This window comes from Colletotrichum jinshuiense, chromosome 3 (genome assembly GCF_051148585.1).
Source record: "Colletotrichum jinshuiense chromosome 3, complete sequence".
In the NCBI taxonomy this organism is placed as follows: Eukaryota; Fungi; Ascomycota; class Sordariomycetes; order Glomerellales; family Glomerellaceae; genus Colletotrichum; species Colletotrichum jinshuiense.
In genome coordinates, this window is record NC_139310.1 from 5,773,428 (window position 1) to 5,798,271 (window position 24,844).

General features: G+C 52.5%; 4 protein-coding genes across 4 annotated transcripts; 2 read left to right on the forward strand and 2 right to left on the reverse strand.

Annotated features, from left to right (window-relative positions):
• Positions 1–426: 426 nt before the first annotated feature.
• Positions 427–1,959, reverse strand: EsH8_III_001518 (uncharacterized protein; the record flags this gene model as incomplete). Its single annotated transcript, XM_083263243.1, has 1 exon — positions 427–1,959. The coding sequence occupies one exon, from the start codon at positions 1,957–1,959 to the stop codon at positions 427–429; it is 1,533 nt and encodes a 510-aa protein (XP_083123730.1).
• Positions 1,960–2,566: 607 nt separating this feature from the next.
• EsH8_III_001519 (tetratricopeptide repeat protein) lies at positions 2,567–4,288 on the forward strand (the record flags this gene model as incomplete). Its single annotated transcript, XM_083263244.1, has 1 exon — positions 2,567–4,288. One exon carries the CDS (start codon positions 2,567–2,569, stop codon positions 4,286–4,288), a length of 1,722 nt encoding a protein of 573 aa, XP_083123731.1.
• Positions 4,289–7,856: 3,568 nt separating this feature from the next.
• Positions 7,857–8,505, forward strand: EsH8_III_001520 (maleate cis-trans isomerase family protein; the record flags this gene model as incomplete). Its single annotated transcript, XM_083263245.1, has 2 exons — positions 7,857–8,375; positions 8,503–8,505. The coding sequence occupies 2 exons, from the start codon at positions 7,857–7,859 to the stop codon at positions 8,503–8,505; spliced, it is 522 nt and encodes a 173-aa protein (XP_083123732.1).
• A 6,862-nt stretch (positions 8,506–15,367) lies between these two features.
• On the reverse strand, positions 15,368–20,560 carry EsH8_III_001521 (uncharacterized protein; the record flags this gene model as incomplete). The annotated part of the gene is made up of 12 exons (XM_083263246.1): positions 15,368–15,590; positions 15,761–16,841; positions 16,891–16,955; positions 17,008–17,058; positions 17,113–17,184; positions 17,238–17,361; positions 17,419–17,757; positions 17,819–17,981; positions 18,059–18,789; positions 18,872–19,105; positions 19,250–20,285; positions 20,342–20,560. The coding sequence occupies 12 exons, from the start codon at positions 20,558–20,560 to the stop codon at positions 15,368–15,370; spliced, it is 4,338 nt and encodes a 1,445-aa protein (XP_083123733.1).
• Between the last annotated feature and the right edge of the window lie 4,284 nt (positions 20,561–24,844).

Here is a 24,844-nt window from a genome sequence, read left to right on the forward strand (position 1 = left end):
TGGTCAAAATGCCGATAATATAGGAATAATTCTCTCGAATATGTAGGAAGCCCATGATAACGGAAAGATGATGTATTTGGAGTACTAAGAGGATTCTGAGAGGTATCTACCGACTGTATTTCTAAGCATAAAAAACCTATAGATTAACATGTTTCAATTGTCGTTCTCCCTAGTTTTCTTTATCACCGACCAAGAGCCGCTTGCACAAGCCTCACATTACTAAAACCTGTCTCTCAGGATCATGCCAAAGAGAAATCACGTAGAACCAACATCACATCCCCCTATACCAGCTCTCCAGTAAATAAGAGACCGAAGTTTCGATCACAGTTTGGTTTGCCACCTTTACAGTGATTTATTGAGCCTATGTATGCCGGTTACCGTTGAACGAGGCAACCCATTTCATAACAATAGTCGTGAGTATCTACTTCAAACAACATCAGCAGAAACGGCAGTTTTGCCGTCAGCCACTATGGATACGACGGCCTCGCCGTCTTTGATCTGAGTAATATACGCGGGGAATTTCCTCGTAGGGACATTCTTCTCGAAGAGCTGGTCGATCTCTGCCAATGAGCGTTGTTTGACCTCGGGAACGAAGAGGAAGACAAATACGGCCGCAACCAAAGAAAATGAGCCATAGATGAAGCCCACCTGGCCTTTGATGTTTTCCATGACAAATGGGTTGACGAATGTGATGACGCAGCTAACGGCATATGAGGAGAAGGCTGAGATGGCGACACTCTTAGCACGGACTGCACTGCCGGGGATCTCGGCGGTGATGACCCAGGAGCCAGGACCCCAAGTGACCTGGAAGACGGCGAACCAGATGAGAAGAAGAGCAACGGCGGCTTTTTGACCGCCAGTGGTCAGACCGACACCTCCGTTGCGGGTCAATCCGGCAACTATGAACATAAGGACAGCCAGAATGATGGCCGGGTATAAGAGCATCTTGCGTCGACCAGTGATGTCAATAGTAAACATGGTGAAGATACTAGCAACGACTCCAATGATATAGGTGAGCATCACAATGAGAAGAGTATCTGTGAAGCCGATTTGGAGTAGGAAAACACCGAGATAGTTGGCGATGAAAGGAATGCCAAGTGCCTGCTGCAAGACTTGGGCGCCGATAATGATGATAGTGCGGCGCAGGTTGGTGCCTCTGAAGCATTCGGTGTATGATTTGGCGTTGAGAACACGTTCATTCTCAATCACACCGCGGAGCAACTCAATTTCTCTGGGGGCATCGTCGGGGTTCTTGCGTAGCCGTCGCAGAGCGTTGGTAGCATCCTCAATACGACCCTTTTCAACGAGCCAGCGAGGAGACTCGGGTAGAAAGAGTAGACCCAACAGGCAGATAATAGGACACACCACTTGGGCCACTACTACGCCTCTCCATGACCACCCTGAATTGACGTTTCGGCAGAGATAGAGAATCAGACTAGACGCCAGCGCGCCGAGCATGAGGGCGCCGTTGTAAGTCGTTGCCATGAGACCGCGGAGAGCGGTGGGTGCGCACTCTGCCTGGTAAACCGGCACAACATTTGTTGCAATGCCCCCTCCCACGTATACAACGACGCGACCAACAATGAGCTGTGCGTAGCTGCCGAAAGATGTCGCTTCAATGATCACACCCACAAGCACAGTAATAGCCTGCGCGAAGAAGGTCCACCAACGGCCGAAATTCTCATTGAGAATCGGACCGATGAAGAGGCCAAGAACCACAGCGAGAATGCCGACGCCAGTTCCGATCGATTGCTGAGTAGGCGTCAGGGCCCAACTTTCCGTGGCAGCATCGTAAGTTCCGAATACGCTTGCGAATGAGGGAAAGGAGATGGCACCGCCCCACCACCCTTGGTCGAATCCAAAACCACTGGAGGCCATGGAGCCGAAGAAGGCTACCGCAAGAACCTTCCATGATAGTTCTGCTTTGGCCGCATCGAGGGAATCCTGGACTCGCGCCATCTTTGTTGGCTGGTTGATGCAGTGATGGCAGAGACGAAACCGAGTAAAACGGTAAGAAATGACAAGAAAGTCTGGATACTGAATAGCTGAATATGTGGAAATGCCGGAGAGTGTGATTTAAATAAGGTATGTGGTTGGGCGCGTCAAGGTTACTCTCCTAATCGGCGCCGGGAAGGCAGCCAAGGGGACTATTTTGACGGCAACTCCATGAAAGTCACACACTAGGAAATGATGATTCACTAGTATGGAATGGCGCACCGAGTAATGAAATCCATCCAAGTAATACTGTTTCAACTTGAACGTCAAAGTTTTCGTGGTCATTGGGCTGCTCTCCAGTGGTATCGGAGGCAGAGGAGACCCGACTTTACCTACCTAGTTTAGCGTCGCCGATTTGGTGGGCTCAACTTCGCCGATATAGTGGAGATACCCATCTGGGTTATACGTCGTCTCAATCACGCAATCTAGAATTACCGTCTCGAGCCTGATGTTAGTAGGAATAACTTCATTACTTTTATTGGTAAAGTGAAGAGTTGTTATCGGCTTCTAGGAAACTAGATTTTTCATTGCCACGAGCCGTCAGCATTTTTTGCCCTCTACCTGGCCCATCATGGCAGACAATTACCCTTACAACCTCGGAATACACACCCGCAAGATCACGACAAGTTCGCCAGAAGGCCAGCTCTGGTTCGACCGAGGCCTGATTTGGGCTAACTGTTACAATCACGAGGAGGCGGCACGATGTTTCCAAAAGGCTACAACGTTCGATCCTGACTGCGCGCTGGCTTATTGGGGCTTTGCCTACGCCGTCGGCCCCAACTACAATAAAGCTTGGGTGCGATTCGACCGAGCTGATCTTATTTCCAGCGTCAAGCGTTGCAATGAAGCCCTGCAACGCGCGACGGACCTCCAGGACCACGCGAGCCCTGTGGAACGTGCATTGATCGAGGCGCTTAAGTCCCGCTTTCCAGCCAACGACGACATTCCGGACGATATCCAAGCCATGACGGAGTACGATGTCAATTATGCAAACGCGATGAGACCAGTGTATGAAGCATACACTGACGACATGGATGTCGTTGGGGTCTTCGTTGAAGCTCTGATCTCTGTTAATCCTCGTGCTTTGTGGGATCTGAACACCGGCGAGCCCGTCGGATTCGGCACTGCCGAAGCTAGGAGAGTCATTGAACGAGCGCTGGAAACCAAGGCCGGCAGGGCTCACCCAGCTCTTCCTCATCTATACATCCACCTGATGGAGATGTCACCATACCCCGAGGTCGCTCTCCCATCTGCGAACCGTTTACGACTTATCGTCCCCGACGGATCTCACATGTCACACATGGCAACACACATAGACGCGGCCTGTGGCGACTGGAATCGCCTCATCGAGTCCAACGACAATGCGGCGGCTGCAGATGATATATACTTCTCGAAGGAAAAAGGCTCAATTCTTTACACAATGTACCGCGCTCATAACATTTACACCAAGGTTTACGGCGGCATAATGGCCGGACGGTCAGACGTGGCTATCGGCGCGGCCAAGCGTCTGCGTCAAGTTGTCACCCCCGAGCTGCTCAGCATCACTAGTCCGCCCCTTGCTGATTGGATAGAGGCGTACGGAGGCACAATTGCTCATGCCCTTGTAAGGTTCGGGCGCTGGGATGACATTTTGGCGCTGGAGATTCCACAAGACCAGAAGCTATATGTTTCCACCACAGCAATGCTTCGCTATGCCAAGGGAATAGCGCTGGCGGTTCTAGGTCGTATCGAGGAAGCCGAAGTCGCACAAGCCAAGTTCGAAGAAGCTCGTGAGGCAGTTCCCTTTTCCCGCCTTAGCAGTCTTCCCAGCCGTGACCGAGACGTCCTTAAGGTCGGTTCGTCCATGCTGGCGGGAGAACTTGAGTATCGAAAAGGCAACTACGAGGCAGCTTTCGAGCACCTGCGAGAGGCGGTCCGTCGTGAAGATGCGTTGCCCTACTGTGACCCACCTCCGTGGTTCCAGCCCTCCCGCCACGCTCTGGGTGCCCTTTTAGTCGAACAGGGCCATATCGAGGAGGCTGAAACGGTATATCGTGAGGATCTGGGGTTTAACCCCGGCACTCTTCCACGACGACGCGCCAGAATCAACAACACATTTGGGCTTTACGGGTTTTACGATTGTCTCACTAGGCTGGGCAAGGAAGACGAGGCCAAAATTGTCAAGGTCGCGCGGGACATTGCCGTGGCTTCTGCAGATGTGCCCATAGCAGCATCCTGTTTCTGTGCTCTGAAGTCTGTGGGAGGTAAATTAAATGGTACAAGTCGTCATGAAGCGGGTAAAAGCTGCTGTTAGACCGGTGTTTGAAATATCATCAGGGTGTAGGCTGATAGGAGGGGGGGGTTAAACTTTAAATGGTGGCTTGATTCACCAGTATTGTGTGTGAAAGCGAGGCTTATAAATCGGATTCCAGATTAGAATATTTGATTGTATTTCTTCTGGGGCTGATCATTCAGTTGACAGAGAAGTGGATGTGTGAGCAGTGATATCTTCGGGGAAAAGTGTCAACCCTCCATGGTATATTACAGCAGGTGAAGCCGAGGGAGTAAAACAAAAATGTGCTAAAACAACAAATATTTAATTGGTAGTGTTGTCAGCAGCGGATACATGTTCGGCTGCACTGGCAGAATATCTGGTCTGTTGGCACAGCTTGCCACCAACAGCCACTGTTGTACTAACTATATAAAGTGGTGTTACACCCCCATATAACGCAATTTGTACGTTATTATTGGCATCACAGGATACCTGTACAGGTAGTAAATCAACGTAATAAATTCAAAAGCTGTAATCTGGTTTTTTCTGTAAGGGAGAAAGTAGAAAGGTTGGCAGCAGCAGCAGCAGTGGTGTGTATATAGCTGCTGGCTGTTGCTGGCCGACTGCCCACTTCCTGGCCAGGTAATCAACAGTTATATCTTCTCCTTGTCCTCAATTCATTTTGCCCCGTCTTGGCGCTGATCAAGACCCATTTCCTTTCCTTCAATGACAGATACGTCTATAAGGTGCGCAGGAAAATGTTCATCCTCCGGAAGGAAGCCTTCAGTATGCCGCATGAACTCCCAAGACTTTGGAGTATTGTCGCAGTGCGAAGGATATATCTTAACGGGCCAAATCATGCAGCTGATATAATACAATACACCTGCAGTTATTGTAGACAGCAAGAACCCCATGTTATAAATGCGTACAGCTGCAATTCCGATGGAGCCTGGATTCAGGTTGCTGGATACTCCAGGAACGACAAGTACGACAGCAGCGGCCCAGGACCCGAAGGCGCGCAAATTGAAGCCCTTGAAGTAAAAGTAGGGAGAATCGGTGCTGGTGGAGTACAGAGAGGGCACATGGATGTTCCCTTTGCGGATCAACCAGTAGTCGACACTGATGGACACGTAACCTGTTACTTTCCGGTATTCCCTTTCAACAGAACAGGACATAGCCATCTACTTACATCATACATGCCACTATAGGGCATATAAAGCACAAATATGAGCCGAGGAACGTGAGGAATGAGGCGGCGGAATAGGTGAGTTTCCAAGGAACTGTAAAAGCACACGTAAAACCAGTCAGCATAATTCTACACATTTGAAAGTTCTTGGGACTTAGGATGTCGCGCATACCGCATATCCAGACTAATATGAAGCAAAGAATTTGGCCTCGGACGATGGTAAAGTATTTAGGAAACATGCCGGCAAGATCGCTCCCTACAGGGATAGAATTGCTGCTAAGGTTGGTTGCAAAAGTAGCAAATGCCTATTGATTATAGAAGAGTAAGTTGGATGCTTTCGGTGTATTTGGTCGAGAGTTTGAGGCCGGGAATTGTGATGCTCACCTGAATACCAGCGGCTAGAAATACGAGGGTCCTTGCACCGGGACTCCAGTATGCATCCAAAACACTAGAGTAGAAGTCCCAAAGGTTCCAGTACGCCTATAGCGAGGTCAGTAATAATATTTTATGGCGTCAAGCTCAAAGGGTGACATTTACCTCGCCAAATTGTTTGTATCCTGCTGCTGTGATAATCATGCCGAGAAATGTAACTAATGGCTTGCTTATGATCAAGCCTACAGGCATGGGTATAACTTGGCTTGGTGTACTGCCGTATCGAGAGAGGTCGGCAATGTTCACAAGGGGCGGTATGACATTTGATACGATTGTGTTGATAGCCTTCATGAAAGACCATCCCAAGGCTGCTCCAGTGACTTCTGCGGCAGTACTCAGTCCTTGAAAGTCAGCTCCGTGACTTGAGACCTAGGTTATTGTGAGAACCTGTATCTAAGTCATGGCAGAATTGTAATAATCACCAAAGCCCAGATCATAGTTGCAATCAACCCTATAGGGGCGAGCACCGACTTAACCCGAAAGACAATGTTGATCTTGCTAGGATGGATGAATGCGAAGGGAAGTTGGAGGATCCATAGGATGCCGAAAGCAAGGAGGTTAGAGGATGTAATGCCGGCACTCTCCGGGAGACCTGTTCAAGTCTTTGTGAGCAAAGCTGTACCTTGGACCTGGATTTGTGTTGACCTACGATTTGGTATGTCTGTCCATCGATGACCGAAAACACAACGCAGCATGACAGCCATGAATTGACTCGCGTATAAGGTTTGAATCGACGTGTAGAGAACGGCTACGATCTTTTTGGAGAATGTCAGTGACGCATCTCGAGGTCCCGTGATAGAGAACCTACACCTCGTATGGTAATGTATGCAAGTGATCCGTAAATGCCGGCCGACGACCTAACAATGGTTGGAAACCCGACATGATACCTTGGGAGTGAATCAGCAGGCAATTTACGTACTCGATTTTAAAGTGTGAAAATTACTGACCAAGTGGCCCCTCGAGAGTTCAGGTAAAGGAGAACAGCAACTATCACCGACACAATAACTGCAAAGGGTTAGCTTGGGTAAAGCAATGGATTTTTGTTATTTCCTTTATTAATGAAACATATCCCTCCATGTATTGCAATAGACTGCACTTACCAGATGCAATCAAGATGATCCACCAGTTGAGACCAATGGCGTATAAGCTGGCTCCGACATTATACGTCGTGGGTGAAAATGCAATGCTAAATTGGAAGGCAAAGAAGGACCATGAGTTCCAGGTTCGCTGTTCCAGCGGTGTAGGATCCAAATCGACGTTTGACCAACGACCAAACTTGCCCTCTGTCGATTCTGTTTGAGTATTGTTCATTTGGAGTGTCTCTCTTAGCCGTAGCGGGCTGGAGATGGCCCGCCTTGCTCGTGCAAGCCTGTGACCAGTAACCATTGTAAATTATAACAAAATGATCAAAACGAGAAGAACGCGACAGTCAAGCTACGTCAAAAGCTTTGCTTTTGTTATAGATTGGTTGCGGAAAGATGGCTAAAGTGCCGTCCAAAAGGTAATGGAATGTGCAGATATTATGGCCTCTCATGTGGAATCACAAACGTGTTTCCCATATATCTCTCGACATGGAATTAGAAACTATATCTTTTGCTACCAAAAAGTTTACTGCCTTTGGCTTAAGGGTACTTCGTCTAGAGGCTCTGGAGAAGTTGTGCACTTGCAGATGCCTTATCAGTACCCACTCGACTTGTCTCTAAAGATAGGCAGGTTGGTTTCGGGCGATAGGCGCGAGAGGCCCCTGACTCCTTCGTCGGGCGTTCTGATAAGGCCACGGTCATCTTGGTGCGGGGAAGATCGGCCAACTCGCCCGAAGTCCACTCGAAGTGAAGATCTATCCCTCCCAACTTAACACTTGCATTGACCAGTCGACGGGAATACAATTTTGTATCTTTCCCGCCTTTGTTTAAAATTCGAGTCCTGGCACACAATACTTTCCTGCTTTTTTAGTAGTTGCACTACCAATTTTCTTTTTTAAATCTGTCAGCCATGGCTCGAAATGTCCGGCTAGGGATCATCACTCCTTCCTCCAACACCAGCCTGGAGCCATTGACGCAAGCCATCATCTCATCTCTGCCGAACGTTACAGTTCACTTTTCACGCTTCCGTGTCCTCAAAATCAGTCTGGACACAGATGGCCTAAGTCAATTTCAGAATGACAATATAGTGGCGGCTGCTCAGCTCCTGGCTGACGCCGAGGTGGATATGATTGGCTGGAGCGGAACGTCCTCGGGATGGCTGGGGTTCGAAGCCGACGAGAAGCTTTGCGCTGATATCACCGCCGCCACAGGAGTACCAACAACGACATCCGTGCTGGCTCTGAACAGCGCTTTGCAAAAGTTCGGTGTAAAGGAGCTCGGCCTGGTTACACCGTACACGGATGACGTCCAAGAGGCTATTGTCCAAACATATGCCACAATTGGCATAGACTGTCAGAAGGAGGCTCACCTGCGTTTGTCCAAAAACTCATCGTTTGGCCTTATTGAGGAATCCACCCTGGACGATATGGTGAGAGAGGTGGCAATGAAGAAACCAAACGCCATCACAACATTCTGCACAAATCTCAAGGCTGCACAACGGGTATCTCATTGGGAAGATGAACACAATATTCCTGTATTTGACACAGTCATAACAGTAATATGGGAAATGTTGCGCGTTTGTCAGGTAGATATGAAGCCTTTGAAGGATTGGGGAAAGCTGTTTACCAAACAGTGAGCTGAGAGTTATCTTGCGGAGCATGTATTGATCAAAAGGATGTTGACTTATTATGGCTTGCCTGCCTGCGCGAACAATTGTTGCCAATTCTATAACAACCTTTTCTTATGCAATGACACTTACTTGCAGTAAGTGTTGTGAGGATGGCCATGTATGATAGGGTAGCAGGGGGAAATATAGCCCAATTTATTGTTGCACAAGTTGTGGCACGATGTATCTTCATTTTAAAGCCCTTGGCTGACATCTGAGGCAATCCCAAGTAATGCCTCTGCTGCAGCAGAGGAAGGCGCGAATACACGATTCAGTTCTTCCGGCTGTAAGCTATGTAGCCGCACAAGTCCTAGCGTCGTAAGACCTTTATGATTCTTGTGCTGGCATCGTAGGTGCAATGTCCATTTTTCGAGAAGTTCCTTGGACCGCGCTGCATGCCAAGTTGTGGGTGCTTGGACTAACAAGAGACCTATGAAGTTTGAGATTGCAGCAAAACAAATCCGTGTCCCTAGGAGTCATGTACGTGTAAGTTCCCAGCTTTCTTCAACAGGCAACATTAACGAAAGGAAAAACTCACAAGGGTACCACATGATGTCAAAATCTTGAGCTATAAGAGAAGCAACAAAATTGACAATAATACCCGCACACTTTTCTGCTGCATTAAGAGTCGCCTCCGCCGCCTCGCCAAACTCTGCAAAGTCCACTGTTGGCAGTTGATCTAACTCGAAGCCGTCCATTGCCAAGTCATCAAGGAACCATGGGGAGGTGGAGGGCCCCTGAAACAACGGTATGTTGGCCGGGCTGGAGAATGTCTCCTCCGGCATTATGGGAGGTGGCGGTGGAGACCGCGCCAGTGGCCGAAGGATTGCACGGTACAGGAAGAGCTCTAAAGACAGATATGAAAGGTGCAACGCTGCTATACCTCTTTGGTGGCCACGGAGCACTCGAATCTCGAGGCGTGGCTTGAGACGCAGATCATTGGGCAGGCCAGAGTACCAGCCTTGTAGCCTTTGCCTTATGGGACGAGCCGCATCAATTGAGGCACGAAAGTCTTCTGAGAGTTTCTGCGAGGCTTTCAAAGTACTACCTCTGTCAGTAAAAGAATATACGGAATGGAAAGAAGGATAACATACTAAAAAGTTTGGTGAATACACTCGGCAAGAAGGGCAAGCTTAATAAAGTACGGAAAGATAACACCGCTGGGGGGACTTTCAAGGAAATCAGTGATGGTGCCAGCATCCATTTCGAAGTCGGCTTCATCTAACTCCAAGACGTCCCACTCATCTTGTCGGATCATTGGCGGCCGGCCTAGCAGAAGGCTGGTCCACTTGTCTTCAAGGTAAACAGCCCACCACAGCCTTCTTCTCAGTCGCTTTTCCCAGGAGGGTATACCCCAGGGACGGCACTCTAGATGTAGGCCCAAAGACATTGCTAGGGCTACAGTACTTCCACGAAAAGATGCCTTTGAGGGGGTCTCCGCTATATTCCACTGATCGTGATCTGGTACACGCTGGAGGTATAGTAAAGAGGCTTGAAGAGCCACAAGTCTTGGGGCCCGAAGCTCAATCTGAATCAATCTGTAGACCATGTCCCAAAGCTTTTCCTCAACTATGTGGTCATACAGGCCCGATACAAGCAGAGCGGAGTCATGAGCCACGTACGACAAAGCAGAGGCGCATATCGCTGCCAGAAGGACAACAGGAACGGCCTGGTCCGATAATTGCTTGCTTAATTGAGACCGTGAGACGATCGGCATCATCGGGAAGACGAACTTCAAAAACCTATGGTACCGTCAGCAGCGTGAATTATAAACAGTTCTAAATGATTATGAGTGGGGTTCTCACGCACAAGGACAAGAAGCGTGTTGCATGAGTAGGTGGGATGAGCTTGTTCAACTCATCTCTGCATTCCGGCCGCACTTCAATACCAATGGGGTCATCGCCGGGCTGAACAGGCTCAGTTGGGGGGACTTTTGCAACAACAAAGTGAACGGGTACCAGCCCCATCACAGGTACACCTCCAACGTTGCGTATCAAGGTGCCGTGTAGATGGCACATGCCATAATCATCGTATCTGCAGTGACGGAGCAGCCAGGGGTCCAGCTCAGCCGAAATCCCGCACAGCTGAGCGGTAGCTCCCTCAATTTGATCCAATGAGCGTACATGTTGGATCGCCGGAGAGGCAATTCCACAGACAGGGTCAATTGGTTGTGGCTGGGGCTGATCTCTGTATTCCGGCAATCTTTCTGTGGCACTTGTTGCGTTTGGTTTACTGGTTGCAGCTCGTTGTTCACTGTCAATATTATACTCGGCGTTCATTCCCAACTGAATATCTCCTGACCCATGGGAAGTTTCACGGCGCGGTGGCGAGATATGGATGGCTGAAACAGCGTGTTTTGAGCTTATCCGCCGCAAGGCCTGGGACCTGCGAGCCTGTGGGGTTCGGGGCTGGGCAACGGGCTCTGATCCGTTTACTCCATCTTCGTTTTGCGGCGAAGTTACAGTAGATCCTGAAAGCTCGGGACCGCGCTTTCGCTTGGCCGGCGGCAGTTCGAACGTGCAAGCTTGAGATGCGCTGTTGCAGCTTCGACAGGGTCCATCTGCCGGCAAGATGCATGTGGTCTTGCGGCGTCTGCAACGATCGCAAGGTCTTGTAACTTTTGAACGATAGGGACGAATCTTAGCAATAGATCCTTCCATATCATCAATATCCTAGAGATTATGGTTCCGAATGCGAATCGTGAAAAATCGATGGTTTCAAGGTGCCGTAAAGTAAGCCCTGACGTCAATGTTGTACTAGTTTCGAGCGACAAACGAGGCGGCAAGCGAGTGGGCGTGATAGAAGAGTAGGCAACCTCCCCGATATTCCTATTTCGCTAAGTTGCAGATGTGTGTCGATACTGGAAATCTTGCGATGTAATCAACAAATGTGTGTCACGGACGGGACAGAATTGATGTATCCATGATAAGGCTATCTGAACGAGGTCGGGCCATTATCGTTAGCAGAGGATGAATCCTTTGGGCCTGATAAGTGGCTTCGAATCAGCACGCCTATCTTATCGATGTTTTCATATTCACGTTATTTCTGGAGGCGATAAGACCTCGGCCGAAAGTGCGGCACTAGACTCCGCTCTTGGGGACTCTTGGGCGTGAAACAAACAGTAATGTTACCATGAAAGATTCATTTCCGAGGCTCAGCACGGCCGCCATTCGCGCGCCTACAACCTCACCCACTATCGCAATCGCCGACTTAAGTTCTGAAGAAGTGAGGGCATTCTCTGTAGCTTCATCTCCGCATGATTACGGTCCATGCAATGTCAACGGCCGTCTCTAATCTCGGTTCTTCAGCTTGGCTATCCTGAGCTTTCTTTCTTAAAGCCTCGTCGAACCCATCTTTGGCTTTCAGTTCAAGGCGTCCGACCTCACCTTAAGCTTAACCATCTCCATATCGGACATCGCAACACCCCGCGTGCGTAGTAAACTTCACGTTAGAGGCAAGTAGCACATGAATTCAATTTAAAAAAAGAATAAAAAAAGTTATGAGGTCTGTCTTTTTAGCTTTGGACAAAAGATTACGAAAATTGAACCAGGGAAGTCAACTTCCCGCTGAGGGCGATCAAATATAGGCTCAAGCAGTTTGCGTTCGTGGTCTCAGAGGTTACCTGTGTTGCAACTATCCACGGCAGTGGCTGCAGCCAGGGATAAACCACAAAACATCACATTCGTATCTTACTTACATAACTGAACACTCCGCTGCGCGTTAGTTTGGTTAAAAGAAGGACAGGAAAGTACATGATTTTATGTGGCAGAACCGTCTTGTTGTAAGTACGACCTAGTCCAACATGTATGGCTTTTTACCACCTGCCCGCCACGAAATCCCCCAATAAGAGGCGCAGTACATTCATATTTTGAGGCCCAGCCCAAAGAGATGTGGCCTCGAACGCCGAGAGGCGCCAGCGAACGAGAGCTTCCATTCGCTCCCGCTTCCCTTATGCAGGCGTGGCCTCAACAGCCTCATCTTGGCAAGTATGTCTTTCTACTTGCACCTGCCATAAATATTCACCAAAACATATGTACTGGTACCCGTTTGTCAGCCCAAATCAATCGCTTCTCACTGCTTAGACGTACGGCGTGCGGATCGAGTAAGTACATAAGGCTCCCACCTTCCAATCCAGCCTTTTCCCTACATTCTTTCCCCAAAAACCCGCTTTGCGGTAACTTGGGCGTCATTGGGGCGTCTACCTTCCGTTGCGTAGGTGCTTCCTGTGAATTGTCACCTCGTATATTTCGACAACTGACTATCACCAGCCGCAGCATCGGCTCCATCGCAGCTTCCTCCAAAACGCCGGCTTCCTAGCGGGGGCTTCTAGAGTCCCCGCTTAGGGACACATATCGACACAATGGAATAGTCATCAAGCTCGATACGACACCAATGATGGGATAACTAGCGATGGCTACATTGTAGCACCAGGGTCTTCAAATGACGCCTCGTCAAGCTCCCGTCTCGGTTCGTCTCAAGCGGATAACTATAGTGTGGGGGGAGATGGTTTCATTTGTCCTGGTTTTCATTTTGTTTATTGCAATGGGTTTTGCTCTCTTCCTCATGACGATGGGATGTGGACCGAGAACGTGGGTTTGAATTTGAACAGCAACGCCCAAGGCCATCAAGGAAACTACAGCTTCAGCCAATCTATATCAACGCAAAACATTGATAATCTGTTTCTAGACGGCATCACGGCTTTCGAAGGTAAGCCGTCTGGAAATTCTTCGTCGGGCTTTAGCTTTGATATGGCGTTCGCCAACCATGTAGGCTGGCCAGAACAACCGTGGGGCAGCATGGACAAATCATTGAACGCCATCAGTTTAGAATCACGGTTGAATTGGAACGAATCGGATGGCTCATCAGATCATTATTCCGTTCAGTTTACTCCGGATTCGTCAACACATTATAGAGTGGAGGCCCAACTTTCCACCAGAAACGATGGCGCAGCGCTCTTGTCGACTCCTGAGTACTTTTTCACACACAACCTAAGTCACATAGCTGGGCGACAAGCAGAGTTCAGACATTCATCTGAAAAGATTGCCAGGTCATCGGTCATTTCTGAGCCGCACCAACCCGAAGCTGGTACCAGTCCTATCTCGAGTTCCGGAAGTCACAGGTGCCCGGACTGTAATCGGGTTTGCAACAACGAAAAGAGTTTAAGGTAAGTCCTTTCCGAGTCTCTTGAATGTATCACGTTGCTGAAGAAACAGGGGACATATGCGTTCTCATGACAGGCGTCATGCCTGCAAAACGGCTGGCTGTGATCAGCGCTTCACCACGACCAGAGATCTTAAGCGGCATCATAAATCTGTCCATATTCGGACTGGTTTGAAATGCCCTAAATGTCCTGCTCAATTTAGAGGTGGCCGGGCTGACAACTTGCGGAGGCACACCAAAACACGGCACTAAGCAGAGACACCAACATCACTTGCTTGACCTCAAGACCGTCAGTTGCAGTAAGATCTCTCTCTGATGGAGTATCAATGCTTGGTGTTCTTCTATCCGATAGTAAAGGTTTAGATGGCAGTCCCTCGCCATTCCCTCGCCGAACCTCCCGCCGTCAGTTTCTCGAGAAGCAACTGATATATCGACATGTTCAGTCACACACTACCGTTCCGAGGAGGAGGCAATCCCCATCAATGGCGTTATCCAGATATAAAGTCTTGTATTTCTTTTCTACGACATTGAGTTTTTCGATGCCATCTATTCTCCGGGTGACTTTTCTGATCCGAGTATGATTAGAAAACTCACCCGGATAACAGGTGGCACCCTGGGTCGATAAAGCAGTGTCACACTTCAATTTGAAAAGTCGTGCCGTTTCTAAGTTCTCTTGAATGGTGCCGTTTAGCGAAACCCCAAAATATCCACCTTCAAGCAGGCAGTAACCTTCCTTTCCACGCATCTTATCCCAGAAATATGACCCAGCGACTACCTAAGCACAAGGGTTGAGTCCACAAGCTGCAACGCTATGCTGGAATAAGTGACCATGGAGTCGCGTATTAAATACCATCTTCAATTTACAGCCCTGTTTACAAAGTTGAAGAAAAGGAAAGGAAAGAAACGGAAATTCTGAATACTCCAATGAAAGGTTTTAGGCTATTTTTGAAAGGTTGGGGCCAAAGGTCACTTGAGGCTTAGAGTTTGCGTTGCCTTCACGTCGCAGAACACATAACCCCGCGCTGACGACTGACTACTGTATTTTCACCAGTGCCCCTGAGCAGACGACCGAGAGAACTCAGAAATTACAAGTAAATTACACTATGGAGAACGATGGCTGAAGCCATAATTGTCGCTGGTCACATAAAATGCTGATTGGAATCAAGTTTTTCATCGCCGACGCAATTAGCATGTAGGGCACTGTAACCGAATTTCTCACTGTCTCTTCCTGTTGGGATCACAGGTTACCCGTACGGGTGATAATCGAACATAATCAAAGGATCAAAACTGGTACTGTATTCTTCTGCTGTCTTGTGTGTAGAAGAGTAGGTAGGTTGGCAGCAGCAGCAGTAGTGAAGATATCACTATTGCCAGCCCGGAGGTTGGATCTCCGGGTTCCGCTGCCGCGGCAACGGCCGCGGCCGGCTGCTGCTGCTGGCCAGCTCCCTGTATTCTGGCTGAGTAATCCAACACTTCCATTCATATACTTCAGAATTATACTCCATATTCTATAGAGAATTTTAAGATCATCAACAGTCGGGACGAGGATCTCTCATGGCACTTGAACAGCGGCTAGTGGAAGAACGTCGACATATCTAACGCTCGGCCTGCATGGCCCCCATAAACAATGCAAACTCAGAGTCCCTCCCAAGCAAAGCCGCCGGGGAATCCCACTCCACGACCTCGCCGCGCTTCAGGAGCAGCACCTTGTCATATTTCTCGACGAACCGCAAGCGGTGGATGACGGAAACGACAGTCTGCTGCTGGAACTCCTTCTCGATGATGCTCTGCATCATGGCCTCGGTGTCTTGGTCGACGCTGGTGCAGGGTTAGCGTTTTCCGTCGGTATCGGTTACAAACGAATACGCGAAAGGAGAAAGGGGAAAGGGGAAAGAGGAAGATAATGAAGGGAAAAAAAGAAGGGAAAGAGGGAAGGAGGGAAGGAGGGAAGGAGGGAGGGGGGGGGAGGGGGGGGGGAGGGGACGTACCTGCTCGTAGCCTCGTCCAAGATCAAAACCTGGCTCTTCGCGATCAAGGCCCTCGTCAGCGCGAGGAGCTGCCGCTCGCCCACCGAGAACTCGTCGGCGTTCAGGTCGCCGTCGAGCCCGCCCGCCATGCCAATCTTGCCCAGGAGGCCGACCTTGCCGAGCGCGGCCTTGATGTCCTCGCCACTCGCGAGCGAGAGCGGGTCGAGGTTGAAGCGGACGGTGCCCGGCATGAAGAAGGGCTCCTGGGGGATGACGTTGATGCGGGGCCGCACCTCGGCCCGCTCCAGGCGGGCCAGGTCGGCGCCGTCGACGAGGATCCTGCCGTCCGTGACCTCGATCATCTGCAGCAGGACGAGGACGAGGGATGTTTTGCCGCTGCCGGACGGGCCGCAGACGGCGACCTTCTGGCCCGGCGAGACGGAGAGTGACAGGGACTTGAGGGTGGCGTCCCCGTCTTGCGTGTATCTAGCTGTGACGTTCTCGAACTCGATGCCGCCCCGCTGCGGCCACCCGGGCGGGGGGACGCCGTTGCTGCCAAAGTTGCGCACCTCGGACGGCGTCTTCTCGGCAAACTCCCTCACTCTCGCCACGGCCCCGATGGAGGTCTCCAGCGCGGTCCAGCTCGTGACCGTCGCCGCCAGGAGCGAGTTGAAACCCAGCACCAGCACCATGGAAACACCGATCGCCCCGGGGGTGAACTTGTCGGTGAGCGACGTCGCCATTGCTGCGATGATCAAGGCCAGAGCACCGACGACCAGGTCGAGGACGAGGGCGAGCCACTGCTGGATGCAGGCGAGCATGTAGTGCGGCTTCTGCGAGCGGTTCAGCAGTTTCGTCGCCTGCTCCTCAAAGTTCGCCTGCCAGTTGTAGGCGCGGATCGTGGTTACGCCCTTCAGGGTCTCGAGGAAGTGAGAGTAGATGGGCGCCTTGGCTTCGATGTCGAGAATTCGGACCTGGCGGGAGGTGCGAAGGTAGTATCGCTGGACAAAGAAGAGCACTGCTGCAAGCAACGGTACCGACGTTGCCAGGTACTTTCCCATGACGCAGAGAATAATGAGGTTAATGATGCAACCAGCACCGCCTTGCGGAGTTAGTGTGAGTGCTAGGCAGCGCAAGGGAGGGGGTCTTACATGAGGCGAAATTGATGGCATTCGAAGGTAGAGTCATATCGACAAGATTCAAATCTTGGCTGAATCTGGATCGGGGGATCAGCAGCTTCACGACTCGGGCAGGGCATTGTGCCATACCTGTTGGTAATTGACCCGGTATCTGTAGACTGGAAGAAACTTAGAGGCGCGCTTTTTTTTGGTCAGCATACAACACAGCGCCGGAGACTTCCCATACCACATTACCTAAGACTCGTCTGGAGGAGATCATTGTGCAAGGCCATTGCCGTTGTGTTGATGATCCGGATGAAAAGCGTCCTTTGTTGATTAGCCGTCCGAAGTCAGGAGAGTCGGCTCAGCTCATGGCTTACCAAGTCTCGAAACAGAGCGCAATGAGACTCAAGGCAAATAGCAGCCCGTAAACCCCGAGATACATGGCGAGATTGTCGTTTGGCTGTTCTTCGTTCGCCTCGATCCACCACTGGAACCAAATAGCTAGACGACGGATTGAGCTTCAAGTCCCAGGGGTCCTCTCAACGGGGGGGAACTTACTGGTAAAGCCGCTGGAGAACGCCTCGACGAACGCTGCAACGACGAAAACGGTGACGGACACCCACCCAGCACGCTCAAAGTAGTACTTGTACACCGACCAGGAACCGTTTTGGCGCAGACGGTCTTCGGCTTCGCCCAGAGACTTCTGGATCTTTGCGGCCTCCGCCGGCTTCTCGGGCTCTTGCGAGCCTTCGGCTTGCGTGGGATCGTCGTCCATGGCCACGGCTGATTTGCTGATTGCGTCGGGCGCTTCGCTGAGGACTTGCTCGTATGGCCCCTGGCTAACGACGTTGCCGTCATCGAGCACGATTACTTCGTCTGCATTGCGTAGAAGCAACCCTAGACGCCCGTTGTTAGAAATGGGATAGCTGACTCTAGGACTACTGAAAATTAAGCTTACGCGTGTGAGTTGCAAGAATAACCGAGACGCCGTTACGGCGAAAATGGCCGTCTTTGCCAAAAAGCCGGGTAGATATATGGCTGATGCTCTTGGAGTCGAGCCCGCTAAAAACATCGTCAAGGACAACGACCCGGTGTCTGGAGTAGACGGCCCGAGCGAGCGCCTGGTAGAGAATGGTCAGATGACTGGCTACAAACGCGAGGAGAAATGGAGGAGAGTCGGGAGATTGGGTAGACGTACCACGCGCTGCCGCTGCCCCCCGCTCAAGCCGGTTCCGTTACTTCCGACATTGTACAAATCTCCCTCGGGCATGTTATTGACGTCGTCCGCAAGCGAGCACAGCCACAGCACGCTCTCGAACCATTTCTGGTCGTAGTCCAGGCCGCCGGTGATGTTGTGCCTGACGGTGCTGTTCACCAGCCACGGGGTCTGCGAGCAGTACGCAACGCTCTGCCCCAGAGCAGTGCTGGAGCCGCCGGTGAGCGTGGTTTCGCCGAGTACCGCCTCTATTAGGCAGGACTTCCCGCTGCCAACCGGGCCGATGATGATGGTAATTCCTCGTTTGATTGCTAACGTGAGACCCTTCAACACCGTGTCGGAATCGGGGGACCATGCAATCCTCGCGTCCTGGAAGGAGACTAATGTCTCCCCGTGGACGGCACCGGACGACCGAGCGGCGAGCTCAACGTCGCTCCTGACTGAGCCGTGGTATGGAACGCTCGAAGGCCTCTCGGCCGACGAGACTCGTGGCACTTTGAGGCAAAAAGCCTCGATGCGCTCGAAGCACGCCACGCCCTGCACGACGCTTGGCACGTTCTGGCAGAAGAATAGCAGGGGCTTTGTCAGGAGACCGATGAGGGACAGCGCCGTGAAGGCGTTGGTGGACGTCAGGGAATTGTCCTTTGTGATGACCGCAATGATGCTGTAGATGACAAACGTCGCAAACGGAGCGAATTCAACAGGGAGGTTGGCTGGCTCGGGGCGTCAGCATTCCGCCCCCCTTTTTTTTCTTCGGGGGATCTGAAAGAGGGGAGGAGAAACCGCTCGACTTACAAACAAAGATCTGCGCCAAGAGCAGCTTGCGAAACTTCTCCGAGCTCTTCAGCTCAACACGCCGCAGCTCGTGGATGACGCCCGACAGCACCTCGGAGAAACCGAGCATCTTTATGGCCTTCATGTCGCCCAGTATGCTGGCCGTGATGGCGACTCTCTTCTGCAGGCGCCCTATCCAGACGTTTTGGGCCTTGCCGATGGTTTTGGATATCGGGACTACGCCGAAAACGCACACTTTGTGGAGAACTTGTCAGCAAACCTCGCTACAGTACGAGATCAGATTGAAGCCCCTGACGAGAGTATTCAAGGGGTTCGTTTTGAGTGGTGGGAAAGGGCTGGTTAGGGTAGAGAAACAAAACTACCCAACCGAACACGTACCGATGGAGATGACAACCGGGACGACGGATGCTGCCGAGATCTGACTGTGCAGCAAAAAGATGGCGATCGCGACCTCGACGACGGCCGCCCAGACCTCGTGGAGCTTGCCGAACGTGGCGACGATGCGCTCGACGTCGGTGCCCATCAGCGTTACCGCCGCGCTGTCCTTGAGGTCGTCGGCCGTCAGCGAGATGGTCTGCTTGAACATGGCCGTCATCAGCCCGGCCCGCAGCATCGTCGTGAAGCGGAACTGCGGGCGCGAGTAGGCGGCGCGCGAGACGGCGAGGCCGAGGTACGTCAGCAAGTACGCGCCGACGAGCGCCTGGCCGTAGCGCGCCGACTCGTGCGTCCTGGGCCGCTGCATGAAGCGGATGGTGGCGGTGATGAGGAACGGCTGGCAGAAGGTGAAGGCGATCAGGCAGAGGCGGGTGACGACGCCGAGGGCCAGCGTCCCGCGGTAGGCGCGGAAGCTCGCGCGGAGCAGCGCGTGGTGCCGCTGGCCCTTGCGCCTCGCCCACGCCGCCTCCAGGCTGGCGCCCGCCTTGTCGCCGGCCAGGTCCGCGTCGACCTCGGGCATGTCCCGGATCTGCATGACGCGCGAGTACCCGACCTGGAAGAAGGGGAGGAGCCATGTGAAGAAGCTGCGGCCCCAGAAGCCCGTCTCTTCCTCCTTGGTCATGGACTGGTACGTGGGGCGGAGGAACCTCCTCTTACCGATGGACTCAAGCGGGACCACGGCAGCCGTAAAGACGAGAATGGCGGTCCATATCGCCTTCGGTGCGTCAGCGGAGGAGAGGAGCCACAGCGTCCGCAGGCGGGGGAGGGAGAGGATGGCGGAGGCCGAGAAGTAGAGGATCAGCAGGTCTGACGGCCGGGTGGTGCGTTGGTCTTCGAGGGCGGAGTGGAATGTCGCCGCGAAGACGGCGATGAAGTTGAGGACCCCTGCGGCGAGCGAGAGGGGCGTGTGAAGAGACGGCGTCTTGGTCTCCAAGATGAGGTAAACCAGGTGGAGCGCTGTTAAAATGGTCAAGAGCGACTGGCGATGTGTAAGTGACTTTGGCCCCCGATTATCCAGATGCTCAGCTCACTGACCAGCTTCCAAAGGGCGAGCCTGTAAGTTGCCAGCTTGACAGGCGTGCGTCCAAGGGAATAGAGTCTATAGGGAATCAGAAGCAAAAATACCGCCGATGGCAGCACATGGAAGACGGCATCTTCAAATACGAGCGTAAAGTCAAAAGGGCGGCAATCGATGTCGATGCGAGGACCGAACTGACTATCGCTGCCCGGCCGGCAGATACTATCGCTTGCCATGGAGACTAACGTACGGTGGTCAAGCCAGTACGTGAGTTTCCAGCACACACCGGGTTCGGATTGGTAATGGGAAGATGAGGGGGTTTTAGATGTTATTTTAAAGGTGAGACGGGACTTTTGTCTTTGAAGGTTGGACAGCACTTTTGTTATACCACGCCATACGCCCTATGATAGGGTTCCGGGGAGGCAGTCGTATGCGGCTGTAACGCTATCCTCCGTAAGGCAGGTCAATTGTCTCCCAGATAAGAAACGATTCGCCGTCCTATTGCACCATGATCAGCAACGGGCAGTGCTTACGGTGCCATATCCTTGGCAAGGATAAGGCCGACATCAGCTCTAGCCTTGGACCTCTCCCATCCCGACGGCAGTGTAAATAATGGAGACGAAAGGAACGAGAAAGATGAAAGTAACAAAGTTTTGAAATCCGCTCCCCCCCGAGCTATCGAGAACGCAAGCAAGGCAATAACATATTCGCATTCGACTTATCCGCACACTGTTGTACAACTGGAAGAGGCTGGGCGGGTTAACTTCCCCTGCGCGGCCCGTCTTACGTGATTACAGACGCGAATGGGGCCAAGATGCGCCGCACGATAAGGTGCCGCACTGCAATGGCTTGCGGGAATATGGAGATATATTTAGGTTGATTAGACTACGGGTTCCCGACATTCTGTGGCCCGGACCAAAAATCCGGGGGAGTGGGTTCCAGCTCCAGCTCCATCCGACCACCAATACCTCCCGGAGCAGCCCTTTCGCTTACCGCCCCCCTACCCCGAGTGAGCGAGCCCCCCGGTCCCAGGGAGGGTGACGACGCAGGCATGCGCGTCCCAGACCTCATCATCGCCAGACACCAGCGCAAATCTCGCAACGCACGCGGCGACGTCACGGCAGCCGCATGTCTCCCACCCGCCTGCAACAGCAGCAGCAGCAGCAGCAGCAGCGCCAATAGCAGCACCTGGCGACCTGTCCGGAGCGGAGGAATGCGCGGCGACACCATGCGGGCCCTTCCGACTCCGCAAGACGAAGCGCGTCGACGCCCCACCCCCGCGTGCGTGGGTTCTGCGGCCACCGCCCGCGCGACAGCTGCGTGTACACGGCGACGAAGGTGAAAATCTCGGTTCCAGCGACGCGCAAGCAGAACACGGTGCCCGCGCGGTGGCCCATTTCTTCAAGGGATATTGTATGAGATTGGACCATTGCTACAAACCGTGGATGGGTTACCCGGGCCGGTGATCACGTGGCAGTGGCGGCGGCGGATTCCGGGTGTCATTCAGCCGCACCCGGCCCGCCGCCTCCGGCCCATCCTGCACCAAAACCGGGGCGCACGGTGACCTCTTAGGCGAAGGTGAACCGGTGCAGCCGAGATGTCGAGAAGGCTCTGATTCATGCTGCGCTGAGAATGATCTGCTCCACCGGCCCGTCTTTGACGACGTACTTCCTCGAGGAGATTGGCATATCAAGTCCTTCGTCATTTGGGATTCGGTAGGCATCACGACTAGCCCTCATGGACTAGCTCTTCCGGCCTGCCATCTATCCTCTGAATAATTCAGCTGAATGGCACCACCAAACCTCACTTGCAGCTGAGGACGGGGTCGACTTCCCTCACATCTGTGACCGAAACCGAAACGCCGCGGCTTCGCACACGACTGCTGTCTTGCAGCCTCAGATGATATCCAACAGTCTCAAATGGCATCAAACAACCTGAGGGAGGGCATCAAAACCAGCCCAAGTGTCTTCAAAGATGTTCAGCTACGCTCAACGCATTTCCAGCTTCACCCCCGATCCCATCCCCCGCCGGGGCGCATCGCAGGTGCCGATCACCATCCCCGGCCGCCCAAGTCAGACTTCCAGTAGCGGGCGAATGAGAGAGGCTGAGCTGCACTACCTCGCCGAAATTTCCCATCGGCACATCATCAAAGCAAACCCATAGCCGGGTTGCTGTGCCAAGGAAAGGGAGGGGCTAGGGGCATATTGGACTCGAAATAAGCAGTTGCTAGTCCGGCGGCATGCCGATTTTGAAAGGAAAAAGAGAAGAAATGAAGAAAAAAGGAATTTAACTGGGTCCTATTTTCTTTTTTTCTTCTTATTTTCCTTTCTTCCTTTTTCCAATTACGAAATCTGGAGATCCACGCCGTGTTCTTGTAGCGCGAGCAAATCTCCGAGAAAATTTGCAGCTTGTTGTTTGTTGTTTAAATGGACGCCGGCGGGGTTCATCCTAGGACGTTCCCATCTCCCCCGTGTTGCCGCTATTGGGATTGACAGACGCAGGGATACCGACAACGAGCTCTTCGCCTCTACCTGCAGTCCATAGCTTGCGCTGCGCGCTTCACAAACCTGCGAATTCCGGAGCCAGATCAACCCCTTGGGTGATTGAGCTGTCACGAAACGCCATGGACACGTACTCAGCCGTGGCCGTCACAGCATAGCACATTTTTGCAATCGTCACAAAGGAAAGTCGAGTCGTTGCCGGGCTAGCGTTTTTCATGCGCGGAACGGTTCTCGCCGCGAAGGCCACGATCGGCCCCGTCCGGTAGCCTTCGAACCGGAGAGTCCGTCGTCCGGGTCGCGCTAAAGCGTGCTCTGCCGAGGGGGCTAGGGAGGCGCGTGATGTCGTAGAGGATGCGGTCCGAGTTGGAACGTCGTTTTCGTCGGATCCAGGGTGAGAGTCTCGAGAGACCAGACAAAGGCTTGAAGCTAGCAAACGACGCGACTGCCGACTACCGCCTGCACTCACCACTTTTAACCGACGAGTACCGGCAGAGGGTACTAGGTTAGGCCGAAGCCAAGACAACGCTGGTGGCGGTGTTGTCGTCGCTGCTTGAGCTGCTGCTGGACCCAATTGAGGAAACGTAGCTTTTCGATGTCACTACATTGTGATGGCAAGGGCCATCGAGGGGGGCATGACTCTGGCCTATGGCTAGATACCCATGATCGCTGTAGTTGATCCACCAAAATCGGTAAACTTAATCTTGAAATTATCACGACTGGGCGTGCCAGGAGCCAAGGCTGCCCCGTAGAAACCAGCCACGCTCATGACGCGCGGAGAAGTTCCTCCTAAAGACAGGAAACTAAGATTGAGCCAACCCCGCATTTTGCGAAACGACTGTGGGTGAAGCTCATCCCTAGTCCGTCGGCGAGACAAAGTGCAATCCCCTAGACTAGAACCGCCGTTTTGGGGAATGATTGAGAGCGCACACTCGTGCGTAAGCAGCTATTGTATGACCCGGCCATGATGGGCAAGTGCAGCAGGTCCAGGCTGGGAATGGGAATATTGGGGCCAACCACTCGGTGGCCCCAAGTCTAGCATAAATGATTGACGGCCTGTGCAGGCTGGCGACGACCAATTGAATACTACTGGCCAATGGATTTTCTGAAGCTCAGCCGCTCAAAGCACGGCCATTGGAGGTTGGGGAGTAATGCCGAGTGGCTGATATTCGACCTGTGCGCTTCTAGGTGGCAGGTGACAAAACCATTGTTGGCTTAGATCGACTTGATACCCCCCTCATAACCTGCCGCTCTCTCGGCCGACTGAGCGTCTCGGCCTGGCGCGTTGCCGCCGTCTGGTGGCGGTTTCCCCAGATCTGCATTGTCTCAATGATCGGGCCAGTCATCAAGCCATAGTGAGCCTCAACCCCGCAAGCAGAGAACGAAGGACTACCGCGTATCGTCTAGCAAACGATGGTGGATGGCGAGAGGCGACTATGGCACATCGCAGCTGCATTCCGACAGAAGATTGCATGGTGCGGTGCGTGAGTCCGGAGCCGGCCGCCGGGTCCAATTGATGAGTCCATATGGGATAGCTTTTTAGTCAATAGCTTCATTTCGTGGTTGGGTTGATGACAAGACGGTGACGACTACAAGTTCCGAGGTTCGTAGGCGGCGTGGCCGGACAGGGGAAGCACTTGCTCGGCGGGCTGGCCACGGCTGCAATCAACTACCTACGGTACGACGCTAGAATCCGGTGGTTCGGCTCCAGGTCATCTATCGATCGTTAGCTTTGCCACCCAAGCTCATGGACATTTTGGGAATGGGAGAAGAGAAAACCATGGTGCACGGCGCCAGAAAACAACAGCCAACCGCGAAAAACACGGGGCGCCATGGCATCGCCACCAGACCCTGCGGCTCACATGTCCCATCCATGGCCTCGGGATGGCCTGGGGGGATGGGATGGACGGGCCTGGTCTGGCTGGCTGCTAGGGTGTGCTGTGGTGCGCAGTGGTGGGTGTTCGTGTTTGGAGCGGTCCCGTGCAGCGAACAGTGGGCAACGCTGAGGCCTGGGCCGAGACA